Here is an 11,966-nt window from a genome sequence, read left to right as displayed (position 1 = left end):
ATGATGGGCTCAAGTATAGCAGGGATTGTGGGGCTGGCGCGGGATCGGGCAGTGTTTCGTTTTGCTGTGCATGGGTCGCTATGAGTCGGAAACGACTCGACGGCACTTAACAACAACAAAGAACTAACTTTGATGTGATTCCTACACTCTGACACACATGTGCTCACTGACACACTAAGGTACGTGTTCAGACAAACCTATTGACATACATACACACATATTTAGATACATCAAGACATACTTGGTAGATATGCACAGGCATGCACTCCTACACACACTTTCATACTTGCCCAAATACACTGGTTCTCCAGCATGTAGAAAGAAGCTCTGTTGTCATATTAGTATTAAAAAAAATTCCTCTCCTGATTGACTGAAAACTCCTCTGGCACTTACCAAAAATCAGACTCTCAGAGCACTACTGTAAAGTGAAATTAGGCTTCTCCAAAATAGATAGGATGAGAGAGGATCCAGCCACTATTTTAGATCCACACTTTGCTCATCATCCAAAAAGACAGGGCAAGGGTCTATGCAGAGATCTCCTCACCACCTACCTTCATGTTTTCACCACCATGGACGAAGGAGTGGTCAAGGCCTCTTGGACAGCAGGGTTGCAATTGGGTGGCCTAGTCAATACCATCTTCAGTGGCAGAGAGGACATCCAGAATGTCACTTATCTCTGGCCTGAGGCCTAGGACTTGTACATGAATTTGAGCCACCCCATAGAGAAATGGACACTGGCTCTATATTCTCATGGCCCAGACTCTATCATTCCATCACTTTGCATCAGAACTCTGATTTGTCACCCAAGTTGGCTCAGTGGGAAGAAAAAAAAAATTGCTCAAAAAGGAGTTTAAGCCCCCAATATCCTTTCCCTGATCAATCCCATCCTGACCCCTTAAGCTTTATCTTGCATTGACACTTTTGATTGATAAAAGTATGGTGCAACCTGCCCCTCAGGTCTACCTCAGCTCTCAGAACTAAAGAGTCCTCCTACTCTAAGAACCCAGAAAGAAGTGTTTTCCAGTAAGTGTTTACCATAAGTTACCACCATAAGTTTTCCATAATTTAAAAGCTGATTTAGACTATTATGAGATGATTCTTTAATTATATTTGCTTTCCAGTCTCACTTTGGTACAATGCTATCTGCTTTACAAAGCAAGTAATTTCCTACAGGACATCCAGGGAGACAAAGAAGAGAGTCTAGCCTGGTTAGCAAGGGCCTCCTGGAAGAGTCTGAGTAGAATCAATGTCACCCTCCTTCCAGGACAAGTGGGAGAAGCTTACCACCCAGGACTCATATCTGGAGATTTTTGAACACGTCTCATTGATGACCCTGGAAACCATCATGAAGTGCGCCTTCAGCTATCAAGGCAGTGTCCAGGTGGACAGGTTAGTAAAGATCTTAAGCTTAGGGTCCTTGTTTGTACCAACTGGCTGTGGACTTACCTGACAGACAGGTGGAGCATCTGGTGTGCTCATCTCAATACAAAGCAAGATTCTATCTGGACACGAGACACATAAAGTGAAACCTGGTTACTCATGTTACCTTATCAAGGGTTGGGGACCACAAGAGTTAAGACCAGAAGATATGGATGTTTCAGTGGTGCCTGTCCCTGATTTTTTAATATACCTTCAACCAGATCCCCACTCCACCTCAGAGGTCTCCCTCCCATCTAATGTCTTCTGCATCCTCTGCCTTCAGGAACTTCCACTCTTATATCCAGGCCATTGGGGCCATGAGCAACTTGGTGGTTTCCCGTGTGAGGAATGCCTTCTACCAGAATGATATCATCTATAGACTGACCCCTGATGGCCGCTTGACCCACCATGCCAGTCAAGTTATCCATCAGTACACAGGTTCTGGTTTCCTCTCCCAGTCAGCCTCCCTCTTCCACTAAGGCCCAGAACAAAGGAACTCAACTTTATCTCTCTGGCCAGAACACTTAGAGCTCCTGTAGGACCTGGTACACACCTGGGGTGGGTACAACACTGGGGCAGTAGATTGGCATGGAGATATTGTGTGCCAGGAACAGTGCCAGAGGTTTACATGTGTCATCACACTTGGTGATGGCTGATGAGACCCCATCCCAGGATACACACAAACAGCCTCCATGGCTCTGCTAGTGAGGGTGTCCTGACCAGCAATTTACTGGTGCTAGAGCATTCACTTCCAACCCATAGCCAATTCCACACTTATCCTGAGCTCCACCTCAGTCAGAGTTGATGCCCAGAATGGTGACAGTTATGACTAATGTGGCTGCTGTGAGTGTCTGTGTCTGCTGTGCCCAGAGTTATTACCTTCCATTGTAAACCATTTTCATGGCCCAGATCAAGTGATCAAGCTGAGAAAGGCCCGACTGCAGGAGGAGGGAGAGCTGGAAAAGATCAGGAGGAAGAGGCATTTGAATTTCCTGGACATTCTCCTATGTGCCAAAGTGAGTATGGGAAAGAACTAGGCTTTGTCTAGAAGATCTGGGTCTAGGGGTAAACTCTGTATTCTTCTCGGGGCTTCCCACAGATGGAGAATGGGACCAGCTTATCCCACAAGGACCTCCGTGCTGAAGTGGACACTTTTATGTTTGAGGGCCATGACACCACAGCCAGTGGCATCTCTTGGACCCTCTATGCCCTGGCTAAGCACCCCAAGCATCAGCAGAGTTGCCGGGAAGAGATCCAGAACCTCCTGGGGAATAGAACCTTCATCATGTGGTACATATTTAAGAGACAGGAGAGCTCTGGCTCTCGGTAAAGGAAAAACCCCTGGGCTATCCAGGGCCTGCATGCTCCTCAGGCTGGGATTCTTCTCAGGAATGACCTACAGCAGATGCCCTATACCACCATGTGCATCAAGGAAGCTCTGCGATTATACCCTCCAGTACCAAGCATTGGCCGGCTGCTCAGCAAGCCCATCACCTTCCCTGATGGACGTTCCTTACCCAAAGGTATGAATTTCATCACAATCACTCACCTGAATTCCAGGAACTATATCCACCCACCACCACCAGTTGCCATGAGTTGACACCCCTCCCCACTCATGGCAACCACATGTGTGTCTAATAGAACTGAGCTCCATAGGGTTTTCAATGATTGGTTTTTCAGAAGTAAATCACAAGGCCTTTCTTCCAAGGCAATCCCGGATGAACTCAATCTTTTAACGTTTTAGTTAGCAGAACTAGTTTAAGGCTGCACACCCAGAGACTCCATGAAGTATGCATATGTTAGTTCATATGATATTGATTCAATCCACTGAGTTTTCTCCACAGGAAATTTTAGTGTTAGAATGTGGTTTCTTCAGCTCTAAAATCCTAATTCACTGAAATGTACAAGGGCTCAAGAGAGAATCAGGGAAGAGGAGTGTAGATGTGATTTTCATTCTGGGTTTTCACAGCAAATGACGATCAGGAAATCCAGTGTCATGGGTCAGCTGGGGTCTAAATTCAAAGGAATCCTCAGGACGATAGCAGAGAGCAGCTAATGACCAATTGTGAGACCATAGCCATGGTCAGAGGCTGTCTGTTGGCTCACCTCCCATTGATATGAATCTCTGCACTCCTACATCCTAGGTGTACGATTTAGGCAAGTTGCCCAGTTTCTCTGAACCTCCACTGCCTCATTTTTTAAAAAAGGAAATAAATGTTTTCCATGGATGGTAGTTGTAAAGATAGAATGAGTCACTGTATCTCTTGGGTTACTACAGTCAGTTTTGGATTCTATCTTGCTTCTCTTGGTTTGTGGCATCCAGTCATTTTGTGTATCCACATCCATTTTACTGGCTAAAGTACCAACTTGACATCCCATAAGCATGTCATTCTTTTCTCTGTCTCTAACTTGCCCACAGGAATCAGAGTCTCACCAAATATTTACGCTCTCCACCACAACCCAAAAGTGTGGTCTGACCCAGAGGTATGAGACCCTGGGAAACAGGGATGGGATGATTTCTCAAGAACAACACCTCTTCAAACTTCCACCTCTTAGAGTCTTGCCCCTTCATGGGTTAGAAGGAAAAGCTTGACTCCTAGTTGTTCTGGCTCTGGCTCCCATGTTTGTTTTGCAGGTGTTTGATCCTTCCCGGTTTGCACCAGGCTCAGACCAACATAGCCACGCCTTCCTGCCCTTCTCAGGAGGACCAAGGTGAGAAGGCATTCTGGTATGGAAATGCAGAAAGGTTTTCTGGGTGTGTACCCCAACGGTAGTGATGTCCATAGGTGACAGCATTGGCTAGGCCTGGTAGTGTTGGTGTTTGTGGGAAGGGGGGCTTGTGTGTGTGCAAGTGTACAAAAGAGAAGTTGAATTTCAGGGCAAGCCATGGAGACTTTCCTCCCACTGCTCTCTCCCAATGGCCCATGACATTCAGAATGGCCAAGTTTTCCAAATTCAGTGTATTCTGGTATTTTCCTTATCTAGAACTAGGACTTTCCAAGATAGGCTATCTTGGGATTTTCCCATTTCTGGAGTTCTGCTTTTCTCAATTGTCTCAATTTTTAGAATTGGGTTTCTCTCTTCCTAATCATTCTCAATCAAGTCCACTGCCTTTCTTACTTACTTCAATAATCTGCCTTCCCATTGAAACAAATCTTTGCATGGGTTTCAAATTCCATATGTATGTCCCAAATGTTCAACCCATATATTTGAAAGCTTATGGTTGCCTTTTGAAAGAAGTATATACCAATTTCAGTCACCTCTGTGTTTCAGGCTATCCCAACAAAAATTGTCAGTTAGTGTTCACAGTCCCAGGAAAAAAATTCTATTTGGCAAAATTTTTCATATGGAGTGGGGTCTATCCACCACAAAATAACACAGAGTCTACATAGTTCAAAGGTGACCAAAAAAGAGGTAGGGGGTGGGGGAAAAAGAAAGGAAGCATAAAAATAAGAACAATATATTGGTTTTGAGAGCACACCTGTGATATTGTATATGAAACTTAAAATTTGAAAGGTTCCTGGTGTGTAACTTATAAAATACATGGGAAATTGCTGTTCCAATGAGACAAATACAATCAAAATGGCTACTGTGAAAATATCAAAGGCTACTGAAATCATTCTGTGAAATACAAATTGCTATGAACATTGTGTTTAGCATAGAAAGGTTTTGGTGAATCCATAATTCTTCTAGTTCTTCAATGGGTTAGTCATAGTCATCTGTCCTTCAGCATACCATCCTTGAACAAATTAGCTTTCCAGAATTTGGTTTCCTCTGAAATGATTCCTTCTTGTAAACCCTAGAAAGCAGTAGAGTCTTGGGTAGCTGAATTTAGAAGCCAGAACTAATATTTAATTTGATTTGATTCCATTCTATTTTATTGCGTTTTACTCAATTCAATTCATATAATTCCACTACAAAAATATTTATTGAATGTGTGCTCTGTGTGCCAAGTCTTGTCTGGGAGATGACAACACAGACCTGAGAGATACTCTCCATGCCTCCCAGACTTTTCAATCAAGGGCAGAAATGCACACAAATAAATAGCTGTAAGTGAAAACATAATTAATTTATTCATTCACTCTTTCATTCATTGAATAGTTTTTGTTCTTCCCACAATCCTGGTACTACCCTAGGCCCTGGACTGCAATGTGTCCTTGAATGGAATCCTAATACTCTCCCAGGGGACAGGGAAAGAAGAAAACTGGAAGAGGGGATGAGGGCAGTCTGTTCACTGCAAATGAAACTTGAGGATGTGAGCAGGCAGAGGTGAAGGGAAGGCATGCTCAGTGATCCCAATAATAGTAACTTCAGCTAGGAAGTGGATCTGTAATGGTAAAGTTAGCTAAGCCAGCAGCCCATACAGGGGTTAAAATGGTAACAAAGGCATTTGGGCTCTGTCCTACCTGTGATAGAGAGATCACAGAGTCTAAGTAGAGCCATGGCTGCTGTCTGGAAAGGAGACCAAAAAGTCAAAGTATTATGTTACAAAAGTGGAGATAGAAGAATGTGACCTGTAAGCAGAGGAATGGGAGCTAGGCCCCATCAAGGAAGGCTCAGTGCCAATGTCTTCCCAGCTCAGAATGAAGTCTAAAGTTGGCTACTCTTAGATGTCTCTCCTTGGCTCAGGAACTGCATTGGGAAGCAGTTTGCTATGATCGAGCTGAAGGTAGCTGTGGCCTTGATCCTGCTCCGCTTTGAGTTGTCACCAGACCCAACCAGGATTCCCTTCCCAGTTCCCGGAATTGTGTTGAAGTCCAAGAATGGGATCCACCTGCATCTGAAGAAGCTTCTCTAACCCCAGTAGTGAAAAGGTAGGTTCTTCCTATCTACTTCCCTTAGACAACCTTCTGACTTTCACTATGTCTTTCTATCCTCCTGCTCCTGTCCCTTCTGTGTCTACACATCTTCCTGTTTCCTATTTTACACCTTCCTGACATTCTACCTCCTGTTCCCCAAACTGTCTGCCCTTCTCTATGCCCACCATTTTCCAGGTTCCCTCCCCATTTGTCTGCCTACCTTCCTACACTTGCATCTCTTGACTGTCTAACTAACTCCTAATGACCTGCCTGATATCTAGCCTGTCTAACCATCTTCCAGGCTTTTCCCTCTGCCTACTTGCCTAGCCCTGTATGAGTTTCCTGTTGCTGCTATAACAAATTACTATAACTTAGTGACTAAAAACAACACATATTTATTCTCTTACAGTTCTGGAGGTCAGAAATCTGGAATGGATTCCACCAGATGAAAAACACAGTGGTGCCAGGACAGTGTCCCTCATGAGGCACTAGGGGAGATTCCATTTCCTTGCCTTTTCCATATTCTAGAGCAACTGTCATCCATAAAGTCATTATGAGTAGGCATAGACTCAATGGCAATGAGTTTAGAGCTGCTGTCCTTCACTTCATTCACTCATGGCTCCCTTCTTCATCCTCAAAGCCTGCAGCATCTAAACTTCTTTTTGCTTCTTCCTTACGTTGGCTTCTCTCTTATAATGAACTTCATGATAGTTTGGCTCACTCAGATAATCCAGAAAAATCTCTCTATTTCAAAATCCTTAACATAATCACACCTGCAAACTCCTTTTTGCCATATAAGGTAACATAGTCACAGTTTCCACACATTTGATTATAAACATTCTGAGGCCATTTTTCAGTGTATCACAGTCCCTTTATGACTGCCATCTGGGCATCATGCCTGAATCTCACCTATCTACACATTTTGTCATTCACCCAACCCTCTGCTTCTTTACCCCCTCCCAGCCATGCCCAGGTAGAATAAAGTACACAGTGCTTCAAACAGTGTCTGTTCTCCTTGAAATGAGGAAGGAAGGCAAGGAAGAGAGGGGATGAGGAGAGAAGTCCCTTCTGAAGAAGGAAAAGAGAGTTGACACTTTCTGTGTGGTTCCCAGAACCCTGTGTGCTACATCAAGTAACCCCAGCACAACCTGATGCTTCCCAGCTCCTCCACAAAGTCTACATTCTATGTAGTCCTTGGCACCCACATTCCACCCAGCTACTGAAGGCTACCATGTAAGCTGGATTTAGAGACAGAGCTCCTACCTCACATGCACTGGGGAAGAGTTCACCCCTGAAAGGTAAAGGGAATATGTCTCCATTTTACTCAGGGATTAAGCACATCTCTCACTAGATTTGTAGAGTAGGAATCACCTACAATCTTTCTTGCTTTGAGCAGAAGTATTTGCAGTCCTCAGCCAGCATGAGGGCCTTGAAGACCCAGCCTTCATGGCCCAGAAGTTTTTGATAAAGTAGCCCCCAATTTGCCTCTGTCAGCAAGCACCATTCAGGACTTCCTAGCACAAAAAGTCTGACAGTTCCTCAGGAGGCTCAAAGACTGGGTGATAGCTCACTGTGGACTTTCCAGCGTGGACAAATGGACTAGACTTGTTGAAGAGGATATCAGACACCAGCCTGCAGCCCCTGCCCTGTCTCCACAGGACAGCCTCATAACAGTCACCCGTAGGTCAGCCTGTTGCCCCACTCACCCAGCTTTCTGAAACCCTAGTAGAAAAGGGAGCTCATCAAACTGCCCCATATGATGATTTCCTAGGTGTTGGTCCTCCTAAGACTGTGATCTCTTCCCAGTACCTGGCTGTTTTGCAAAGCTGATAGGTTCTCTGGGCTGGTAGGTGTCCTTGCTACCACCAGTCTCTCTCAACTCTGAGGTTCTGTCTCTTGCTGATTCTGGCCACAGTTTTCCCCCATTTCTAGGTCAAGGCACTGGCTGCCATACACAAATCTCCCTACTGTCCTCTGCCTGCTGTGTGAGGGTTTGTATTACTACCTGGAAGGGAATTCTCCCCTAGCCTGTGGCTATAGCCAAGGTATCCCTCCTAAGCCCCTGGTCTCCCTGTCCATTGTAGTTTTCAGTACTAGTTCAGCCCTGACTTGTGAGGAGGGTGCTGGTCACTTTGTGCTTGCCCTGGAGGCTTGGAGAAAAAGAATGAGTGTGAAATTTCCTAGACAGGAGTCTCAGTGGGTTCTCTGGCATCAGATGGTACAAAAGAGATTAGGATGGCCCATGCATAGGAAACATAGGAAAACAATGGCCAGAACTCTGGTCAAAGAGCCAAGGATGTATGTGCTAACCATTATTCCAAGGAGGTGGGGAAAGAAACTAAAAAGTGACTGTGGTGGGTCAAGGAAATGTACTGAGACCAGACTGAGTTCACACCATGTCTTACACAGATATAGACATTCACTACAGCCCACACCCCCACATGGCCAAGTATGCACCTCACACTTCCAAACACACATGGACAAAAAAGCCTGGGATCACAGGAGGAAGGAGGCTGTACTAAGGCAAGTGAAACGCATCAGTAGTGCCTGTGGGTCCCCCATCCTCTTCTCCCACAAGGTACCTCTACTCTCCTTCTGACACCAGTGCTTTCAGCTGTTTTCTCACCAAAACTTGCTATCAGGGTGAGTTTCACTGGTAATTATGGAGTTTGGGTTAAAAAAAGTCAGTCAGAGGTCTTTGGGTCAAGTTTCCTCCAGATGATGGCCTAGTGGATTCTTCCTTTGATATTGAAGTGAGAGCATGTTCTCCACCCATCCTTCTTCTCAGGCCTTCTAGCATCCAAATAAAGCCATGGAAAATGGATGCATTTTGGGGTCAGGTGCCACCCACAAGAAGGAGGTAATTTTGACCTCTGGGCTCATCTTCCAAATGGTAGCTGTTGAAACTTTATCTTTGCTTCTAAAGAGCAAGATGTGACCAAGTGCCAGGAAACAGAGAGGAGAGTTGGGTAAATGGGATGTAAATCAAACAGGTAAGGAGCATACCTGGCTAGGGCTCCTGCATGCCATTCTTGGGTGGGTGGGAAGTCTGTGTATTGGGAGGAGTTTGCATGAGTGAGTAAGTGGCCTGTGGTAGGCTTACCAGACTGTGTGGCTTTCTTCTGATAGGGGAACCCTCAGGAGTGGGAGGGAAGATCCCCAGATGCAACATCCCTAGTGATGCAGAGATGTCCTCAATCCAAGACTGCACATTTCCTCTCCAGTCTCCCCCAAGCTATACCCTGCAGTCTCCTTTGCCCTCTTTTCTGCTCCTCTTTGTATCCTGCATTAGAGCCCACTAGTGGCTTTACAAAGGAGCTCTGGTGGTGTAGTGGTTAAGGCATTTGCCTGAAAAATGAAAGGTCAGTGGTTCAAACTCACCAGCTACTCCACAGAAGAAAGATGGGTAAGTCTGCTTCCATAAAGATTTGCAGCCTTGGAAACCCAGTTAGTGTCACTATGAGTTAGAATTGACTCGATGGCAGTGAGGTGTTTTTTTGTCGTTGTTGTTTTGTTGTTTTGTTTTTTTAATGGCTTTACAAGGACATCTGATGGTATGGTGGTTAAGGTATTTGGCTGCTAACTGAAAGGTCAATGGTTCAAACACATCAGCCTCTTTGAGGAAGAATGATGAAGCAGTCTGCTTTCATAAAGATGTATAGGCTTGGTCACTATGAGTCAGAATTAAACCAATGGCAGTGAGTTTGGTTTGGTTTTACTGGCCTTACACCCTGAACCATAACAGTGTGTATGCCCTAACTGTCAAGCACTCCTGCAGGGTCTGCAAGAAAGGATCTCTACTCTACCACATGGTTATGCCATGGGGCCCTCTTCAAATTTCTTCTCCCAATTTCAAACCCCATCCAAATCAAGAACCATCTCTTGCCAAAATTCTCCCTTTAGCGACAATGATGCCTTCATCCAGCCAACTCGGAAAGCCCAGAAGGCCTTGTGACTGAGACACACAAATGCTGACAATGACAAGAATAGCCTGTTATGGATTGAATTATGTCCTCCAGAACATGTGTTGAATTCCTGCCCCTGTATCTGTGAATGTGATCTTGCTTGGAAATGTTATTATTGTGGTTGTTAGGTGAGGTCAAGTGGGCTCCAACTCATAGCAACCCTAAGTACAACAGAACTGAAACACTGCCCAGTCCTGCACCATACTCACAATCCTTGCTACGCTTGAGCACATAATTGCAGCCACTGTGCCAATCCGTCTCATTGAGGGTCTTCTCCTTCTTCACTGACCCTCTACTTTACTCAGCATGATACCTTTTCCAGGGAATTGTTCCTTTTGACAACATGACCAAAGTAAGTGAGATGAAGTCTGGCCATTCTCACTTCTAAGGAGCATTCTGGCAGCACTTCATCCAGGACAGACTTGTTCATTCTTCTGGCAGTCCATGATATTTTCAACATTCTTTACAAACACAACCCAAAGGCATCAACTCTTCTTTGGTCTTCTTTATTCACTGTCCAGCTTTCACAAGCATATGAGGAGATTGAAAATACCATGGATTGGTATTTTCTTCTTAACACTTCTTATTTGCTTCTTAACACTTTAAGGAGGCCTTTACCAGCAGATCTTCCCAGTGTAATACGATGTCTGATTTCCTAACTGTTGCTTCCATGAGTGTTGACTGTGGATCCAAGTAAAAGGAAATCCTTGACAATTTCAAGCTTTACTCCATTTATCATGATGTTGCTTATTGGTTCAGTTATGAGGATTTTCATTTTCTTTATGTTGAGGTGTAATCTATACTGAAGACCATAGTCCTTGATCTTCATCAGTAAGAACTTCAAGTCATCTTCACTTTCAGCAAACAAGGTTGTGTCATCTGTATATCACAGGTTGTTAATTGTTCTTCCTCCAATCCTGATTCCATGCTCTTCTTCATATAGTCCAGCTTCTCTGACTATTTGCTCAGCATACATATTGAATTAGTATGGTGAAAGGATATAACCCTGACATACACCTTTCCTGAATTTAAACCATTCAGTGTCCCCTTGCTTTGTTCAAATGACAGCCTCTTGGTCTATGTAGAGATCCCTCACAAGAATATTTAAGTGTCCTGGAATTCCCATTCTTCACAATGTTAGCCATAATTTCTTATGATCCTGTGTTAGACTGGGTTCTCTAGAGAAACAAAACCAGTAAAGCTTATAGAGAGAGAGAAAGAGAAATTTACCTTAGGAAAATGGCTCACACACTACTAGAAGCTGGCAAGCCCCAAGTTCTTGGATCAAACGTCAAGCTGGAAGCTTTTCCCAACTCACACAGCTCCTCGGAGGCTGAGGAGCTCAAGGTTGGCAGGCAGTATACTGGCTGTGATCTCCAATGAATGATGAATCTAAGATCTCCAGGCAGAATGGGGGATTGTTCGGTCACAGGCAGTTGTAGGCAGCACAACAGAATCCTGATGCACAGAAGTCCTGCGTCCAGCAAAACTGCACAGGTCCCGAAACAAAGCAACACAAGAAGATTAATAGTTTTAAAAGGAATGGAGGCCAGGCAGATGTTCTGCATATTCTGCGAGAATGACCCCTGATAAATCCGTCTTTCTTTATTTATACATAAGCACATGATTCCATCATTATTCTTGGTATTTCTTAAAACAATCAAATATTCTTCTACAATAAAATCAAATATTTCCTTATGACAATCAGTTATTATTTAAAAGTTGAAGTTTTACTCTTTCCCATACCCAAAGGCATTTTCCCATGCCCAAAAACATTGGATAA

The 11,966-nt window shown here is 44.3% G+C and overlaps 1 protein-coding gene across 1 annotated transcript in view; it reads left to right on the top strand.

Annotated features, from left to right (window-relative positions):
- The window catches only part of LOC103201932 (cytochrome P450 4A6-like), a 51,237-nt gene extending 45,020 nt beyond the window's left edge, over positions 1-6,217 (top strand). Inside the window, exons 6-13 of the mRNA XM_007946702.2 lie at positions 1,265-1,389; positions 1,703-1,857; positions 2,329-2,435; positions 2,519-2,709; positions 2,809-2,942; positions 3,839-3,903; positions 4,055-4,131; positions 6,049-6,217. Of these exons, the coding sequence (XP_007944893.2) occupies positions 1,265-1,389; positions 1,703-1,857; positions 2,329-2,435; positions 2,519-2,709; positions 2,809-2,942; positions 3,839-3,903; positions 4,055-4,131; positions 6,049-6,217 (1,023 nt within the window). The remainder of the gene's footprint in view (positions 1-1,264; positions 1,390-1,702; positions 1,858-2,328; positions 2,436-2,518; positions 2,710-2,808; positions 2,943-3,838; positions 3,904-4,054; positions 4,132-6,048) is intronic.
- Positions 6,218-11,966: the final 5,749 nt, after the last annotated feature.

This window comes from Orycteropus afer, unplaced genomic scaffold (genome assembly GCF_000298275.1).
Source record: "Orycteropus afer afer isolate SDZICR_OR568_19922 unplaced genomic scaffold, OryAfe1.0 scaffold00169, whole genome shotgun sequence".
Classification (NCBI taxonomy): Eukaryota; Metazoa; Chordata; class Mammalia; order Tubulidentata; family Orycteropodidae; genus Orycteropus; species Orycteropus afer.
Note: the sequence above shows the minus strand (reverse complement) of the source record. Positions and strands in the feature narration are given on the sequence as shown.